Below are 17804 nucleotides of genomic sequence, written 5' to 3' on the forward strand. Positions count from 1 at the left end.
AAGTCACTGCCCGAGGTCACACAGGAAGAAGGGACGAGGCCGCGACCGCCCCAGGTTGGCTGGCTCTGGCGCCGCACACATCCGCCCTCTGCCCTCTCCTTGCCTGGCAGGCCGAGAACCTCCTGCTGGACGCCGAGGCCAACATCAAGATTGCCGACTTTGGCTTCAGCAACGAGTTCACGCTGGGCTCGAAGCTGGACACATTCTGCGGGAGCCCCCCGTACGCCGCCCCGGAGCTGTTCCAGGGCAAGAAGTACGACGGGCCGGAAGTGGACATCTGGAGCCTCGGTGTCATCCTGTACACGCTCGTCAGCGGCTCCCTGCCCTTCGACGGGCACAACCTCAAGGTGCTGGGCGAGGCTGGCACGGGGGCTCTGACTCCCCTGGGGAGGGTGTCTCTGGCCTTCACAGTCCCCATCCCCCAGATCCCTCCCCTGCAGAGGCCCGGAGGGGCAGGGGCTGAGTTCTCAAGGCAAGATGGGGGTCAGGCAGGACAACGTCGGGGTTCGGGCATGGGCTCGCAGCTGGCAAGCTTGGATTCAAACCCCGCTCACTCACCCATCCACTCCGTATATAGTTATTGTTTACTGTCCACGAGTCGGGCTCTATTTTAAGTTTTGCAGACATGGGGTAAACAAAGGAGACATGCTGCTCCCCGGGTGATCCCTGAAAACAGGCCAAGTGGGAGAAGCCAGTCACTAAAGGCCCCCCGTGGTAGATTCCATGCCTATGAAGTGTCCAGAACAGGCAATCACAGAGACCAAGAGCAGATCAGTGGTTGCCTAAGACGAGGGAGGCGGCGGGAGTTGGATGACAGGGTTTCTCCTGGGGGTAATGAAAATGTTCTAAAATGGATTTGAGTGATAACTGCAACAGCTCAGTGAATATACTAAAAAACCATTGAATGGTGCACTAAAAAAAAAAAAATCCTTGTCTCATGCTGACATTCTTGCAACAGAGCCAGGCAGAAAATAAAATAATAAGCAAAATATATAGCACATTAGATGCTGGCCAGTTCTATAGAAGGGGGTGGGAAGCGTGGGGTGAGTTGTAGTGTTGGGTTGTTTCTTTTTTTTTCTCCCTTTGAATTTTTAATTCTGAAACATGCTGATCAACAGAGAAGTTGTCAGACTAGAACAGAGGACAGAGTCCTTTTCGGGAGATGCTCTGATTGCCAGCCCGTGGCCACGTGTGCTGCATGTATGTGTCTGCATATGCCCGTGTTCTCACTGCCATCGCGGTTCCTGATGGAACATACGGGAGTCAGTTGTAGACACCACATCCCTTCCCCCTCTGAAGGTTGCGTATAGCCGGGATCCCCTGAGGTGGGGCATTTTCCGTCCACGATCACGCTCAGGAAATCCAGCGCTGATGCAGTCCCCAGCTCTAACCCACGGCCCGTGCTTGGGTTTCATCAGTCATCCCAAGAATATCCTTGGCAGCTATTTTCTTCTCCTATCCCAGCGTCCCCTCGGGCACCCTCATTGCATTCGGTTGTCCTGTCTCTTTAGTCTCCTTTCATCTGGAACAGCTCCTGGGCGGTTCTTTGTCTTCCGCGGCCGGCAGTGATGAGTTCAGGCCAGTCATCTTGGAGAAAGAGCCTCCCTCGGCCTGGGTTGCCCAGTGTTTCCTCCTGATTGGATCCAGGTGGTGCATTTCGGGTGGGAATTCCAAAATTCCGGCAGGAGTGCTCAGGCCTGTTCAAAGTGGCCGAGAGGAGCAGTCAGGGGATCGGGGACGTCATTGCCAAGGACAGGACAGCAAAGCCCTGAGTGATAAGTTGGAGGGGCCCCTTGTCACCATGGCGTCAGCCAGTCAGCCAGCCCCTTTGAGCCTCAGTCTCCCCCTCTGTTCAGTGAGGACCCTAAAGTACCAGCCTCATAGCAGCGATGTGAGGACTTGATGAGATCAGATAACAATCTTCCTGAGCCCCAAGCGTGAAATCAGGAGATCTTCCCAAAGGGCCAGGCCGGGGTCTCACCCGTCCCAGGCTCTTGTCACTTGCTGCTGTCCTGTTTTCCCCACCAGGCACCCCAGGCCTTGCTGGCTGTGTGGCTGGGAGCCATCTCTGCTCTGTCATTTCCTTGCTGAGTGACCTTGAACAAGTCTTTCTGAACCTCTCCTTGTGGGGACACTTACAGCCAGGCTGGGTGTGTGAGGCCCTTCACCAGGACTTGGCATCAGGCCAGAGTGTCACCCCTGGGAGCTGCCCTGGTGGAGGGGTCAATGTCCCTTTGATTACTTCGCAGCATCACACGACAGAGGCAGTGTGGAGCTGTGGTTGCACAGCACAGGTTCCAGGGCCTGATTGCCTGGCTTTGAACCCTGGCCCTGCCACTTTCTGGCTGCACAAACCCAGAGCAAGTGACTTAACCTCTCTGGGCCTCAGTTTCCTCATCTGGAAAATGGGCATCATGACCCTGCTCCACAGCATTCTTGTGAGCATAGATGTCATATGTGTGAAGTGCTTAGAACGCAGCTGGCTCATGATGAGGGCTCTGAAAGCAACACTTATCACTATGAAATATTCACAACCCTCTGGGCTGTGATAATGTGCAGTGTAGGAGGCTCCCCAGGCCTAGGCCTCATCCCGCCCTGTTAGGAGAAGGCACCCGGAGGGAACTCCCAGCCCAGGCCCTGGCACAGGGCTCCACCCAGAGACACCCCTTTCTCCCTTCACCTCCCACTCCATTTTCTCTCTCTCTCAGTTCTTTGTTCAGGATGGTAGGGGCTTCCACTGGTCTGCCATGCCATGGAGCATGGAATTTATTTTTTTCTTTTGTAGCCTTGGCAGGGCCCTCCTAAAAAGCCCTAAAAAAAAAAGTCAGCATGTAAATCAGTGTTCATTCTTGGAGACTGCCAGGGCCTCATAGCTTTTTGGAAAGACAGGTGGGGGGCGCGGGCAGGATGCCCCTCTCTCGTCCCCTTTTGTAAACTTGGTCTCTCCTTTTGTTTTCAGTTTTGCCCGTGCCGGGTCTTCCTTGTGGCACACGGGCTTCTCTTATTGCAGAGCAGACTCTGGACAATGCGGCTCAGTTGTTCCAGCGCACAGGCTGTCTAGTCACGACAAGTGGGATTAGTTGGCCCGTGACACGTGGGATCTTAGTTTCCCAGACCAGGGATTAAACCTGTATCTCTTGCATTGGAAAGCAGCTTCTTAATGGGAGAAGTTCCCCAAACCTAGTATTTAAAAAGCACCTGCTCTGGGCCTGACTTGTACTAGGCATTCACTTCTCTAAACTCACTCCTGCCCTGGAAAGTGGGTGCTATGGTCCCTGTTTACAAATATGAAAACTAAGGCCCCCGAGGCCAACTCACTGGCCCACCTCCCCTCTTATCTGGCTCACAGAACTCACACACTCTAAGATTTCCTCAAAGTGAAAAGTTATATTGCTTTAAAAAAAAAAAAAAAAAAACCTGTTTGAAAACTTCTGCATCTGTAACAGTGTTCCCATTTTACAGATGGGAACCGAGGTTGAGAGAAAGTGGTGGGGTTTTTCCCATCACGTCAGGGCTAGGACTTAGAGGCCCTGTCACTTCTGTCGGGGGATTGAGAAAGAAGAAGAGAAAGTGTGTGTGTGTGTGTGTGTGTGAGAGAGAGATGGTTGGGGAGGTGGGGTGGACCTCTCCCCCAGTAACCCCCGTCCCCCCAGGAGCTGCGGGAGCGAGTCCTCAGAGGGAAGTACCGGGTCCCTTTCTACATGTCAACAGACTGTGAGAGCATCCTGCGGAGATTTTTGGTGCTGAACCCAGCTAAACGCTGTACTCTCGAGGTGAGCTCAGTCCCCAGCCCCACACCCCTTCCACTGAAGCCCTCTTGCCTGACACGGTTCCTCTCCCTGTCCAATCCACCACTGAAAGTTGAGGGGAGATGGGCAGCCCAGGGAAAGTATCCTAGACTCATCCTGACGCCACCGCCCCTGCCCCCCAACAGCCTCGCCTACTCCCCGACATGCCAGTAATTAGCTAATGAGCTCCTAGGATGATTACAGGGTGCTGGGGGCCCAGATGATGCGGAGGAGGAAGGGTGGCTTCGGCAGGCTCCAGATGGGGGCTGGGGGTTAGGAGAGGAGGTGCTAGCTCTCAGGATGGCCTTGATTCTGGGGTGTTGGGCCTTGGAGGTGGGGGGCAAGGCAGAGCAGGAGCCGCATTTGGGAGCTATGTCTTTATCCCAGTGTCTTCTGACATCTCTCTCTTTCCCCTTCCATGTCCTGCTCCCAATTCCTGCAGCAAATCATGAAAGACAAATGGATCAACATCGGCTATGAGGGTGAGGAGTTGAAGCCATACACAGAGCCCGAGGAGGACTTCGGGGACACCAAGCGAATAGGTGAGGGTCGGGGAAAGCAGGGCTGTGGGCCACAGACCCGGGAGTGGGAACTTCCCAGCACCTACCTCTTTGGTTAGTGCATCAGAGAAGTTTGCAAGGCACCTGGGGAGAGCAGAGAAGTCTGGGCTCTGGTCCCTGCCCTGCTACTTTGTAGCTGTGTGACCCTGGGCCAGTGGCTTCCCCTCTCTGTGCTTCTGTTTCCTTGTTTATAAAATGAGATAATCATAGAACCTGTCTTATAGGTTTGTTATAAATGAATGAGTTTATATAAAGCATTTACATTGGGCATGAAACAAGTGCTTTTGTGTCATAATAGACATGTGATAGGTGCTGTTGTCTAAGCTTTGACTATTAACACACAAGAACTCACAGGTGACTTCCAGAAGAGTTTGGACAAAGCCATCAATAATCTGCATGCTTGAGAAAAACTCCCACCTTGGCACATGCCTCACTCACTACCCCTTCAGTCCCAATCCCTTCAGCCCAGAGCCCTCGAACATTTGGCCCTAAAGCATTAGCCCTGGAAGAGCCCCTTAGGAACCATCTAGTAAACCCTCACTCTGCAGCTGATGAAACTGAAGCCACCATCAGATCTGGCTGTATTAATCAGGACTTCACAGTTGCAAGTAACAGAAAACCCAAGCCATTCTGGCTTCAGCCAGAAAATAACAATTGGTTGATCCATATGAAATCACCATTTTCATAGCTCAGAAATTAACATGAGCAATTTCACGTAGTTTAACCTAATAGTGATGTTATTTCATTCACATAACTGGAAAGGCCATGATATGTCAGCTTTCAGGCACAGCTGGATCCAGGTGCTCAGAGACAGTTGTTAGGAATCTTCTCAGTGGTGACTTCTTTCCCAGGCAGCTCTCCCTGCAAAGTGACCACAGCATGTCCTAGTGGCCTGGACACCTCAGCAGGAAGAGAAGCCACTTTCTTCATTTCCAATGGAAGCTGTAGGGTGGGACCCATTGGCTACCCCTGAAGCAGTCAGTGTGGCCTTGGGGATGGAACACTCTGATTGGTCAGACCTGAGTAATATGCCTGCCCCTGGGCTTTGGAGCAGGCAGGAGTCAGCTGGGGCATCTGAGCAGAGAAGAAGTATTCTTCCAAGGAAAATGAGGGTGCTGCTGGCAGAAGGGGGAATGATTACTGGACAGGCCAAAGTGCAGGCATTACTGTGTGATGCAGAAAAGAGTGGAAGGGAAGGATCTGGGGAGACTGAACCTCCTCTCCATCCCCCTCTCCCAGAGGTGATGGTGGGTATGGGCTACACGCGGGAAGAAATCAAAGAGGCCTTGACCAGCCAGAAGTACAACGAAGTGACCGCCACCTACCTCCTGCTGGGCAGGAAGACTGAGGTCAGAAGGCGTCAGGGACATTCGGGATGCGCGATACCCGGGGTGGAGGGAGACCTCTGGGACAGAGGGGAAGGGGCTGAGGTTCCTCATCTGTCATCTTCCTGCAGGAGGGTGGGGACCGGGGTGCCCCGGGGCTGGCCCTGGCACGGGTGCGGGCGCCCAGCGACACCACCAATGGAACAAGCTCCAGCAAAGGCACCAGCCACAGCAAAGGGCAACGGAGTTCCTCCTCCACCTACCACCGCCAGCGCAGGCATAGCGACTTCTGTGAGTATTGCCCCAACACTTGCACATGCCATCCCTGGCCCCAGGGCCCCAGACCTGCATTATGTCAGGGTTCTCTGGCTGGCAAGCAGCAGAAACCGGCTCGAACCAACTGCAGCAAAGGGAGAAACATCATATAAAGGTGCAGGGACATTGTATGGAATGTGGAGGCAGCCAGGCTCGGGAAGGGATTAGAAACTGGAAAAGCAGCCAGCCCTAGAACAGACACTCTGTCTTGCTTCTTCTTTGTTCATCTGGTTCTTCCTTTCTTTTTTTCATATCCTGCCTTACCTTTTCTCCAGTCTCTTAACTTCTTACAACTCAGTTTTAGAGGCCAGCTCAATAGTAGCTGAAATCTCTTTGATCCACTTGATAATCAGGGTCCAGTCAGGATTAATCCACTTGACTGGGACACAGGAGGACACATTGTACAAAAAGGCTGCTGAAAGCCTGCCCTCTTGCCTCTCTTCCAGACTTACTACTGGGAAGGGGCTGGGGAGACACCTGCTTGCATCCTACATTCTTCAACTAACAGATATCTCATTTCCTGCAGAAAATAGATCCACGACCACTGCCACCATAAATGAGACATGGGAACTTGGCAAGAGGTCTCTACCTCTACCCTCATCTTAATCATCTTCACTATATTTTTTAACAGCTTTATTGAGAGATAATTCACATACTATGCAGTTCACCAATTTAAAATACACAATTAAGTGGCATTAGTACGTTCACAGATTTGTGCATCTTTCACCACAGTCAGCTTTAGAACATGGTCAGTGTTCTAAAAGAGACTCTACAATCCTTAGCCATCTACTTTGAACCTCCCATCCACCCCAGCCCCCCAACCCTGACAACTGCTAATCTACTGTCTCTATAGATTGCCCTATTCTGGACCTTTCTTATAATTAGAATCATACAATCCGTGGCCTTTTGTGACTGCCTTCTTTCACTAAGCATGTTTTCAAGATTCATCCATATCATAGCATGTAGCAATACTCCACTTTTTTATTGCCAAATAATATTCCATCACATGGATATACCATATTTTGTTTATGCATCACCAGTGGGGGGTCATTTGAGTGTTCACCTTTGGCTATTGTGAGTAATTCTCTGTGGGTCTTTGTTTTCATTTCTCTTGGGTGTGTGCCTAAGGGTGGAATCGCTGGGTCATATGGTAACTCTGTGTTTAATAGTTAAATAACTGCCAAGGTGATTTCCAACTTTCTATAGTTTTTACATCCCTGCTTCTCCTGGGGGTGAAGTTCCTTACCCTGGGACAGGCACTAGTACAGGAAGAGGGAAGTCAGGGAAGCTTAGTCTTGAGCAGGAAGTATCCTGGATGGTCAAGCCATTCCCCTTCCTTGGGTTTCCTTTTCCCCACCTGTACAATAGTGAGATTGGCCCAGAAAGACCCTGAGAAGCTTGTGATTCCATCAATCTGTGATTAGAACATGTTAACCTTTAAAAATACTCCACATGGAGAGCTTCTGGGTTCCGGGGTTCACGGGATGAAAGGTGTCGATGGGAGCCCGTGTGTGTCACTGTAGAGCTTGCGATGCTTCCGGGGCTTTTGAGCATTAAGTTTTCTGAATTTTAACACACAGAAGTTCCGACTCTCTGAAGTTCTAGAACACCCTTAACCCCTGGGTTCTAAAACCGTAAATTTCGAAGAGGTTCTAAGGGACCAGATTTGTTTGTTTTTTTTTTAAATATAGAACGCTTCACGAATTTGCGTATCATCCTAGCGCAGGGGCCATGCTAATCTTCTCTGTATCATTCCAATTTTAGTATATGTGCTGCTGAAGCGAGCACCCAAATTTGTTTTGTTTTTGAAATTAATAGTCACATCCTTCAAAACTCGATAGTGCAGAAAGCGTAGACAGTAAAAACATCTTTGTCCTACACGTCTCTCCCAGCCCCCAGTCCCATTTGGAAACAGCCACGGTTACCAGTTTTATATGAGCTCTTTCGGAGAAGTTTTATTCATATATAAATATATAAAGATAGAGACATGAAAAGAATGAGAAAGATATGAAAATGCATAAAGATGTATAAATGCAATATTAATATATTAATATACCATAAAGATATTCTCCCTTTTAATAGAAGTGATAGTCTTTGGGCAACATGCGTTATAAACAAGTACAGATAAATAGATATAGATAGGTGCGTACTTTCTCCTCATTTTTACACATGGTAGCCCACTGTAGACCTCATACCTAGCCTTGCCCTTTCTACCTCACAGTCTGTCTTGAAGATCTTTCTGTATGGGAACATTGTTTATAGTTGCACTGTATTCCATTGGGTGGCAATATCTTGACTTATTCAGTTATTCAGGGGTGTTGAGGCTGTTCCCAATATTTTGGCCTGAAAAAAAGAACAAGGAGTAGGATTCAGTGAATAACCTGCACAAGCATTGTGTCATTTATGTGGAGCGTCTGAGTCCGTGAACCCGTGTCACTTAGATGTCAGAGTAGCCTGTGCGAGGAATTCTGAGGTTCTCAGGATCACCCAGAGCGGATTTTTGCTTTTTCTGCTGACGCCAGCACAAAACTGTCCCCTCCCTCTCCTAGGTGGCCCATCCCCCGCACCCCTGCACCCCAAGCGCAGCCCAACCAGCACGGGGGAGGCGGAGCTGAAGGAGGAGCGCCTGCCCGGCAGGAAGGCGAGCTGCAGCGCTGCGGGGAGTGGGAGCCGAGGGCTGCCCCCCTCCAGCCCCATGGTCAGCAGCGCCCACAACCCCAACAAGGCAGAGATCCCAGAGCGGCGGAAGGACAGCACGAGCACCCCTGTGAGTTGGGGGGTGCTGAGGAGGATGGCACCCTGGCTGCCCCGCCTGTGGCCCAGCCTGTCAGTGTCACCTGGGTGACATTTCCCACACTCCGTCATTTCCCATCCCTCCTGCAGACCACCACACAGGGTTCTGTTGTATCCATTCAGTCATTCATTCAACACACATGAGTGCGCTCTCTGCCTGAGCTCATACTCAATTCTAGTGTATAAGTTAGGAGTCAGTGTCAGAAAGAAATTCCCTGTGCTTTCAACTTGAAGGATTTACTATGGAGAATTAGCTGTGGTACTTACACAATTGTAGGGAGGGCTGGAGGAGCAGGCACTGGACCAGACCTACAGGAAAGGCATATTACCACGGCAGAACTGACCCACCAAGGGAGCTCCCGCCTTGGGGGCCCCCTCGAGCTCTGCTCAGTTCAAGAACATACAGTCAGGGCTACGATGCAAGTCTCAGAAACGGCATCCTCCACCAGAAGAGCCTCTTGCTGCCCAGAGGTCTGGAGAAGCGGCACTGGTGCCCTGCTGAAGCAGAGACCCTCATCCCAGTCTTGCCTGTGTGAGCAAATGTCAGAGGGGGCAGGAAGGTGGCTGCCACCCCATTTCCACCTTCCAGATCTCCACAAGAGCAGAGGTTGCCAGATCCCATTCATACCCAGAACCTGGGCTGCTGAAGAGTTTCTGGGGAACGTAGCATTTGGCTTTCTGGCTTCTGCAGCTCCCTAGAATGCTATAATACAAGCTGAGGGAACCAAAACATCCTCAACATCAGGAGACAGAGGTGGAAGCAAGTTATAGGAAGGTGGTCCGGATGCAGAAGCTGCACAGACCAGCGTTTGAATTACATTGATGAGCTGTGTCCCCTCGAGCAGGTGACTTCCCCTCTCTGAGCTTCACTGTGCCACCCTGTGAAATGAGCTTACCAAAGAGCTTGGGTTGTCAGGAGGATCTTGTGCCATCCTCACACAGTGCCTGGCTCAGGAAGCACTCAATGAATGAAAGCTCTTGTTATTGTTGAAATACATCCACACTTTTAAGACACTAAAAAAGGGTAGCAAATTACCCCCTCCCCCAAAAAAATAGAAGAAAGGAAATAATAAAGGGAAGAAATCAATACAGGAGAAAACAGATGTACACGAGAGAAAGTCAACAAGCCAAAAGCTGATTCTTTGGAATAATAAAGTCAGTGGACCCCTAGCAAGACTAATTAAGAAAAAAACACAACATTGTAAATCAACTGTACTTCAATTTTTAAAAAGAAGATAGCAAGCAAAAGTCACCAGTATCAGAAGTGAAAAGGAGAGCTTCATTGTGACATAGAAAGAAAGATAATATTAGGAACTACTTTATGCCAGTAAATTTGACAGTTTAGACAAAATGGACAAATGTCTTTTAGAAACACACCAAAACTGACCCGAGAAGAAATAGAAAACCGGAGCAGTCTCAACACTTCCCCATAAAGAAAACTCCAGACCCAGATGGCTCTAAACTGGTGGAAGTCTTCCAAACATCGAAAGAAGAAATAATACCTATCTTAGGCAGACTTCCAGAGGAAAAAAGGATCACTTTCCAGCACATTTTATGAGGCAACAAAATCCTGATACGCTATTCCTGTCCTCAGCTCAGTGCAGTGCAGGGTGGAGATGTATGTATGAACAGAGGTGGTCAGTACAAAGCAATGTGGCCAATACAATACAAGGCTGTAGCTGGGAGCGCAAAGAAGGTAGCTGACTAAGCCAGGGCCCAGGGCGGGGATATGTTGACCTGACACCTGAGAGATCCCTAGGAGTGAGTCAGAGGGAAAGGTAGGAGGAAGACCCAAGCAGAAGAAACAGCCTGTGCAAAGGCCTTTAGGAGGAGAGATACGACTTCCCTGGCAGTCCAGCAGTCATCACTCTGCCTTCCCACGCAGGGGGCCTGGGTTCAATCCCTGGTCCGGGAACTGAGATGCCATATGCCTCTCAATGTGGCCTGAATAAGTATGTTTTTAAAAGCTTGACATGGCTGGAGGTGGACAAGGCTGCCCCCTGGGAACTTTCCGTGACCTTCTCTCCTCCCAGCTCCAAGGCCCCCCATGACTCTCAGCCTGCATTGCTGGCATGACCCATTGACCTTTCATGTCTTTAGCCAAAGTAAACCATCACCTACTCACTCTTGGTTCACACACAGGCCCCTGCCTCATTCCTAATGAGGTAGGCCAGAGAGGGTAAAAGGGATTAAGGAGGGTCCCTTTGCCCCCTCACTCTCCTCCTGGCTTTGTCTCCTACAGAACAACCTCCCTCCCAGCATGATGACCCGCAGAAACACCTATGTTTGCACAGAACGCCCGGGGGCTGAGCGCCCATCCTTGTTGCCAAATGGCAAAGAAAACAGGTATGAAGGGAGGGCAGCAACGGGGAAGGAGAGATGGGGTGTAGTGAGCAGCGCCCCCTGATCTAAGATGTTAGACGTTGTGGGGAGGGATGGTGTGGGGACGGGGGAGTCTGCATGTCTGCCGTTCCTTTGGCAGAATCTACCCATGTCCTCCCGGTCCCAGACCCCCCTGAAAAATCCTCCCCCCTTAATTAATTAGTCATCAGCACCAGCAAAGCAGTCTGCCCCACTCTCTGCCCACGAGCCTGGGGAACCTGAGTTCATTTTTTTTGAATGATCCATTTTTAGAGTTGGAGAGAAGCCCTAGAATGTCACAGCTTCAACATCCTCTAGTTGGCGGGATTTCAAACTTACTTGCCTGAGTTGGTTCAGGCTCCTTCAGCTGGCAAGTGAGGTAAACTAGTGCAGGCTGGCTGGAGCATACAAAAGGAATGAATTGGTTCACATCACAGTTCAAGTCCCAGAGTGGGGTGGGCTTCAGGATCATGACACTCCCACCCATCAGGATTAGAGGGCGTGACTCCCAGGTGCACTCTGGGAAACACCCAATACAGGGATGTAGGTATCACTCTGGTGGGGGCAGGGGGTAGTGTTTGGAAGCGGTGATTCAGCTCTGAGTTCCGAATCTCGCCTCTGCACTCCACGAGCAAGATGACCATCAGCAGGTGTCTGAGCCTCCGTTTCCTCCTGTGTGAGATGGAGCTGATGTTCTCTGCCTCCAATCCCATTAGAGGGATCTGGTGGAGATCAGGTGTGTCCTGTTACCTCACACAAGGTCTGAGTCATAGTAGGCATTCGATGAGTCAGAACTTATTTGGGGGTTATTAAATAAAAATAATAATAGCCAACATTTATCAAGCAGTAGCTGTAGGCCGGGCCTGTGCATGTTAGCTGGTTGAATGCCCCTAACAATTCTATGAGATCCATCCTGGTGTCTCCATTTTACAGCTGAGGGAATGAGGCACAGATAGGTTAAGTAACTTGTCCAAAGCCACACAGCTGGTAAGTCAAGGAGCAAGGATTCCAGACTGACTCCAGAATCTGTACTGTTAATCACTATAATATATGGCCTCCAAGTCCTGGCCAAGCGATAGCATACAGTTAGGTTATAGATTCAGGAGTGAAGAGATCATAAGGCACAGGAGATGAGGTGGAGGTTTAGTCCTCTGTGATCCAGAAGTAGGAGGCAGGGTCCTCCAAGGATTCAGGACCACTCTTAACATGAGACTGCAGCTCTAGATCTGAGGCCACTGCACCAGTTGCCACCATTTCCCAACCAGCAAAAAGGGTGGAAAGACAGTGGAGTGCAAACTGCTTTTCTGTTCAAAGACATGACCCAGAAATGGGCCAAAGCACTTCTGCTTACATCCTATTGGCCAGAACATGGTCATATGACCATACCTAGCTGCAAAGGAAGCTGGGACATGTAGTCTTTGGCTGGGTGGCCATGTGCAATGTTTATACTCTTAGGGGTTTGGTTACTAAGAGTAAAACGTTGTGTATGGATTCTGGGTGAGAGGTAATGGTATCTGCCCATTAGGGCTCCCTCTTTGAGATCTGGCTGGTCTTGGGGTCCCTAGAAGGATATTAATTGGAGGTCTGGCTTCTGCTGTGAGGACTGGGAGGGTCAGAGGGCCTGAAGCAGGTCCTAGGATAATAAAGCCACCCCTGCCTACACAGAATCTTGAGAATTAGAGAGAGGGTTCCTTCCTCTTTATTATTACCTATTGAAAATTTTCATAATGAATGTAAGTTTCCTTGATGTTCACATCTATTCCTCTCCCACGTTTGAATAATGAAAGTTCAGATAGCAACGTGTTTGCACAATTGATGTGGTTCCTGAGGTTTGGATGGCAAATAGCAGGGGATTCATTTAAAAGTATATATGAATCTATTCAATTGCCAAGTTTGGAGAGAGGAGAGTTGGGACAGGGGATGGTTTGGAGGGGACAGAGCTTGAAGAAAGGATGGTTTGAAGGAAGAATGATTTAGGAGGTGAGAAGAGTCAGTCAAATAACTCTAAGGGTGTACAGGGCACAACCCACACAGCTCTGCACCGCAGCCCTGTCTCTGAGTTCCAGCTTGGCAAAGGTTTCTGATCTCAGGACAGACCAGTGAGGAATCAGAGGGACTGAGGACTCTGGCCTGCCTCAAAGCTCCACCCTAACTTGTACCTCTCTGCCCACAGCTCGGGTACCCCACGGGTGCCCCCCGCCTCTCCCTCCAGTCACAGCCTGGCTCCCCCATCAGGGGAGCGGAGCCGCCTGGCACGCGGCTCCACCATCCGCAGCACCTTCCACGGTGGCCAGGTCCGAGACAGGCGGGCAGGGGGCGGGGGAGGTGGGGGCGTGCAGAATGGGCCCCCCGCCTCCCCCACACTAGCCCACGAAGCCACGCCCCTGCCCACTGGGCGGCCCCGCCCCACCACCAACCTCTTCACCAAGCTGACCTCCAAACTGACCCGAAGGTGAGCCCCACGGGACATGTGGGACAGGGAGAGGGATGGGGGGCTGATGGGCCCTAACCTGTCTTCTGCTCTACTCTGCCTCCTGTACCCCGATATCTCCGTCTCCTTCTCCTCCTCTTCCTCCATCACTCTTCACCTCCCTCCTCACACTACAGGGTTACCCTCGATCCCTCTAAACGGCAGAACTCTAACCGCTGCGTTTCAGGCGCCTCTCTGCCCCAGGGATCCAAAATCAGTAAGTCCCCTCCACCTCTGCTCTCACTGGTTCTGCCTCCCTGTCTGCATGTCTGACCCGTTTGCGGGCCTGGCGGGAGGGGGCGCTGTGAGTTGGGTAGGGGGTCTGTATGTGGGCTCTGGTCGTTCATTTACTCAGATAATAATAGTCTGGCCTCTGGAGCCAGACTCAGGGTTCACACCCTGAGCTCTTCTGAGAGACTTTAAGCAAATGATTCAACCTCTCTTGGCCGCACTTTCCTTTCCCCTAAAATGGGGATAGTAATAACAGTATCTTCCTCACAGGGTTGTTGTGCAGACTGAGTGAGGTGATACATGGACTGGGCTTTGAATGTTGCCCCGGAAAATACTTTATGTTTTCTATCATTTTTATTCTTTGAGTGTCTACTGTGTGCTTCACACCATCGTGAGCCCAGAGTAAAGTGAACGAGAGGGATAAAATCCCTGCCCAGGGCATTCTACTAGGGGACCCAGACAGTAAACAATAAATAAAGTATATAGACTATCAGGTGGTGGCAAGTACTAAGGAGAAAAACAGAGCCACGAATGGGGGTGGGGTGGTGGTGGTGGTGATGTGCCTGTCAGGATATGGGAAGGAAGGGTACAGTTTAAATGGAGCAGGCCTCGCTACAGAGGTGTCATTTGAGCACAGGCTGAAGGAGGGGTTTGTGTGTCTGTCTGTCTCCTATATGTAGGTGTGTCTCTACCCACCCTGCCTCTCTTTTGTCCTCCAAATTCTTCAGTATCTTTCCTCCAACCTGCACTAACCATTTCCGAATGGGCTCCCTTTCTGGGTATGGAGAGGGAGATCAAATCCTGACTCCCAGCCCAGCTCCAGCCCTCAGGGAGGAACCAGGGCTGAGGCAAGGACTACCCGAGTCCTGGAGGCAGTGGATTGAGGGAGGGGGGGCCCCTTTATGTCCAAATTAGACACTCATCTCCCCACTCTTCCTGTAGGGTCACAGACGAACCTGAGAGAATCGGGGGACCTGAGGTCACAAGGTGAGTGTCTGTGCCCCCCCTTTTGCCTCAGACCCCTCTTGTGTAAGCACCTCTCCTTACCACCCCTGCCAGACCCCTGGTCGGGGCCCGAGCCTCATCCTCCAAGGCCAGTTTCCTGAAATGCTTCTATGACCCCCTCTTCTCTGCCACTTACTCTTGTGCACCCCCGCATTGATTTCCTCTCATGTCCACCTCCATCCCTGAGCATCATCCCTTGACCATCTTTAACTTCAGCCTCTCCCATCTATAACCCACTCCTCCCCCTGTTGACACCACACCACCTTTCCCCTCTCATCCAGTGAGGCACAATGGTTGCTGAGAACCCTGGGCCAGTATAGAAACCTCAGTGAAAATAGGGAGCCTCCCCAGCAGGGCCAACAGTCCCAGGACCTAATCTCATTGGCTGGAGTTGGGTCACATGTCCATCCCTAAACCAATGCCTGTGACCAGAAGGGTGGAGTACTCTGATTGGTCAGACTTAGTCACATGCTCATCTTTGAACCAATCAGAGTGTGGGGAGAGATGTAGAATGCTCTCTTTGCCTGGAAGTGAGTCACGTGTTCACCCTTGGAGCTGAGAGGTGAGTCTGCCCCACCTAAACCAGAAAGACTAGATCTGCAATGCTTCTCAAGGAGAACACTCTTGGTGTTTTAGGAGACACATTTCTTTGTTAGGCAGGGCCCTTTCACACACTTCAGAATGTGTATCATTCTTGAACCATCCCTCCACCATGATAAATGCAGGCAGCGCTCCCTTCCCAAGACGTTTTGACAATCAAAAAGCCCTCAGAAATTTACTAATATCCGTTGGAAGACAGTACTGCTCCCAGGTATGAGAAATCCCTAGTCTAGAGTGAGAATTGGTTCTCCAACGGAAAAATGATTATTACCAGAAGAAGGACATGTTAGGAAACAAATTGAGCTGCTATAGGGAAGAGACCCCAAAATACAAACAGGAATAAGTTTCTGCCTCACACAAACCGTGTGTCCAGGCCAGGCTGGCAGGGTCACTCTGTTATGTGAGATCCTTCGGGTACCCAGGGCCCCTACATCCTCACCCCTAGAGCCCTGTCATCTTCACAGTCCACGCTAGCTCGTGCTGCAGCCTCACAGGAGGTGGGGCAAGAGAGTCCAGGGCACACAGTTTCCTTTGCAAGAGGTGATACGGAGTTAGACGGTCACTTCCACGCACGTCCAGGCATTTGGAGACAAGACCACACCTGGCTGCAGGGGAAGCTGGGAAATATCGTTTCCAGGTGGACAGCTGTTTGTACAGCGGAAAGACCGTCCCCTGGAGTAAAAGAGGTTTTGAGAAGAGGTATAGGAAAGCCTGTCCCAATGTGGGAACTGCGGGTTACCTTCATCTTCTCTCCCATCTCTAACCCGTCATATCTTCCCACCTCAGTTGCCATCTACCTTGGGATCAAACGGAAACCGCCCCCAGGTTGCTCCGATTCCCCTGGAGTGTGAAACTGACCAGCTCGCGCCCGCCCGAGGCCCTGATGGCAGCTCTGCGCCAGGCCACCGCGGCCGCCCGCTGCCGCTGCCGCCAGCCACAGCCGTTCCTGCTGGCCTGCCTGCACGGGGGTGCGGGCGGGCCCGAGCCCCTGTCCCACTTCGAAGTGGAGGTCTGCCAGCTGCCCCGGCCGGGCCTGCGGGGAGTTCTCTTCCGCCGCGTGGCGGGCACTGCCCTGGCCTTCCGCACCCTCGTCACCCGCATCTCCAACGACCTCGAACTCTGAGCCGCCACGGCCCCGAGTCCTCTCCTCTTCCTCGCCCCCTTCACTTCGACAGAGAAAGGGGGTCAAGGAGGGGATTCTCCCTTTGTCATCACCTCAGTTTCCCTGAAATGGATTTGGGGGCAGAGGTTGTCCCCTCTGTGTTCTCCGGGGCCCGCTGAGCAGGAGAGAAGAGTGAAGGGGCTTCGCAGGGGGGAGCTGGCACCTTCCTGGAGCCCCTAGCCCACCCGGTCCCCCCTCACCCTGCCATGGGGCACCTGAGGAGACTTTGGGGGCAGAGCGGGGCAGAAAAGGAAACTGAGGAAACTTCCATTCCCCGACAGCTCAAGAATTAGGCCTTGGGCAGGGACAAGAAGAGTTGCTGAGCCTAAAGACTGAAGAATTTGGGGTGTGGGGGGGCCGGGAGTGGGGGTCAGAGAGGCAAATTCCTTCCCCTCCCCCACCCCTCCTGCTCGAATCCCCCCTTCCTGCCCCAGGCTGGCGCGGGGCACTTTGTACAAATCCTTGTAAATACCCCCACACCCTCCCTTCTGCAGAGATCTCTGGAGGAGCTGCCGCTCTCACCTCTGGTTTTTAAGTTATTACACCCCCCACCCTCCTCCTGTCGGCCCCCTCACCTGCAGCCTGATGCCCAATAAACTTAGGAGAGTCCCCCCTCCCCCACGCTGACCCTGGGGTTTTCCTTCCCTGCCCTCACCTGCAAGTGAGATGAAGAGGTGTGTGACTTTGGGCCAGTGGTTTCTCCTTTCTGAGCCTCGATTTTCTCATCTGCAGAATGGGAGCAGTGGGGGTGTGGGGTCAAGGGTGATTGTGGAAGAGGGCAGGAAGGGACTCGGCCTCATCCACGAGGCCCCAGTTCCTATATCGGACCCCTGTTCATCCACTCACATACCCACCCACATGATATACTGGACTCTAAGCCACTTCTTACTCCAGTAGTACATTTATTCAATAAACAGTCATTGACCGGTGCCTACTCCATCCAGGCCCAGTGCTGGAAACGGAGATGCAGGGAGCCCCTGTCTATGGGGGACATGGGTTCTGATAGACACTAGAGAAACCATTGCTTTTGGAGGGGGTTGGGCTAGAAGAGAAAGTGAGAGGGTTTGGGGAAGGCACTCCAGAAGAACTGATGCTGGAGTTGGGCTCTGAAGGATGAGTAGGAGTTGGCCAGGTATTGGGCATCCCCTGGGCAGAAGCCTGGAAGTGGGAATGCATGGTATAGCTCAGAGAACT

General features: G+C 51.5%; 1 protein-coding gene, 1 long non-coding RNA gene and 1 other non-coding gene across 4 annotated transcripts in view; 1 reads left to right on the top strand and 2 right to left on the bottom strand.

Moving 5' to 3' along the window:
* Window positions 1–17540, top strand: part of MARK4 (microtubule affinity regulating kinase 4) — a 30142-nt gene extending 12602 nt beyond the window's left edge. Inside the window, exons 8-18 of one of the 2 annotated variants that reach the window (XM_070771256.1) lie at window positions 111–347; window positions 3654–3773; window positions 4231–4330; window positions 5588–5697; window positions 5805–5964; window positions 8538–8755; window positions 11024–11127; window positions 13316–13594; window positions 13750–13829; window positions 14786–14830; window positions 16235–16500. In XM_070771256.1, coding sequence (XP_070627357.1) covers window positions 111–347; window positions 3654–3773; window positions 4231–4330; window positions 5588–5697; window positions 5805–5964; window positions 8538–8755; window positions 11024–11127; window positions 13316–13594; window positions 13750–13829; window positions 14786–14830; window positions 16235–16299 — 1518 coding nt within the window. In that variant the 3' untranslated portion in view covers window positions 16300–16500. Of the gene's footprint in view, window positions 1–110; window positions 348–3653; window positions 3774–4230; window positions 4331–5587; window positions 5698–5804; window positions 5965–8537; window positions 8756–11023; window positions 11128–13315; window positions 13595–13749; window positions 13830–14785; window positions 14831–16234 lie in introns of both variants that reach the window. The other variant, XM_070771255.1, reaches the window with a different exon arrangement.
* Window positions 7670–7776, bottom strand: LOC139177420 (U6 spliceosomal RNA). Its single transcript, XR_011561862.1, has one exon. It is a non-coding gene; the product is annotated as a U6 spliceosomal RNA (small nuclear RNA).
* On the bottom strand, window positions 8072–11919 carry LOC139177147 (uncharacterized). Its single transcript, XR_011561624.1, has 3 exons — window positions 11482–11919; window positions 9049–9090; window positions 8072–8331 (listed from the first exon to the last, which is right to left on the bottom strand). It is a non-coding gene; the product is annotated as an uncharacterized lncRNA (long non-coding RNA).
* Window positions 17541–17804: the final 264 nt, after the last annotated feature.

This window comes from Bos indicus, chromosome 18 (assembly GCF_029378745.1).
Source record: "Bos indicus isolate NIAB-ARS_2022 breed Sahiwal x Tharparkar chromosome 18, NIAB-ARS_B.indTharparkar_mat_pri_1.0, whole genome shotgun sequence".
NCBI lineage: Eukaryota > Metazoa > Chordata > Mammalia > Artiodactyla > Bovidae > Bos > Bos indicus.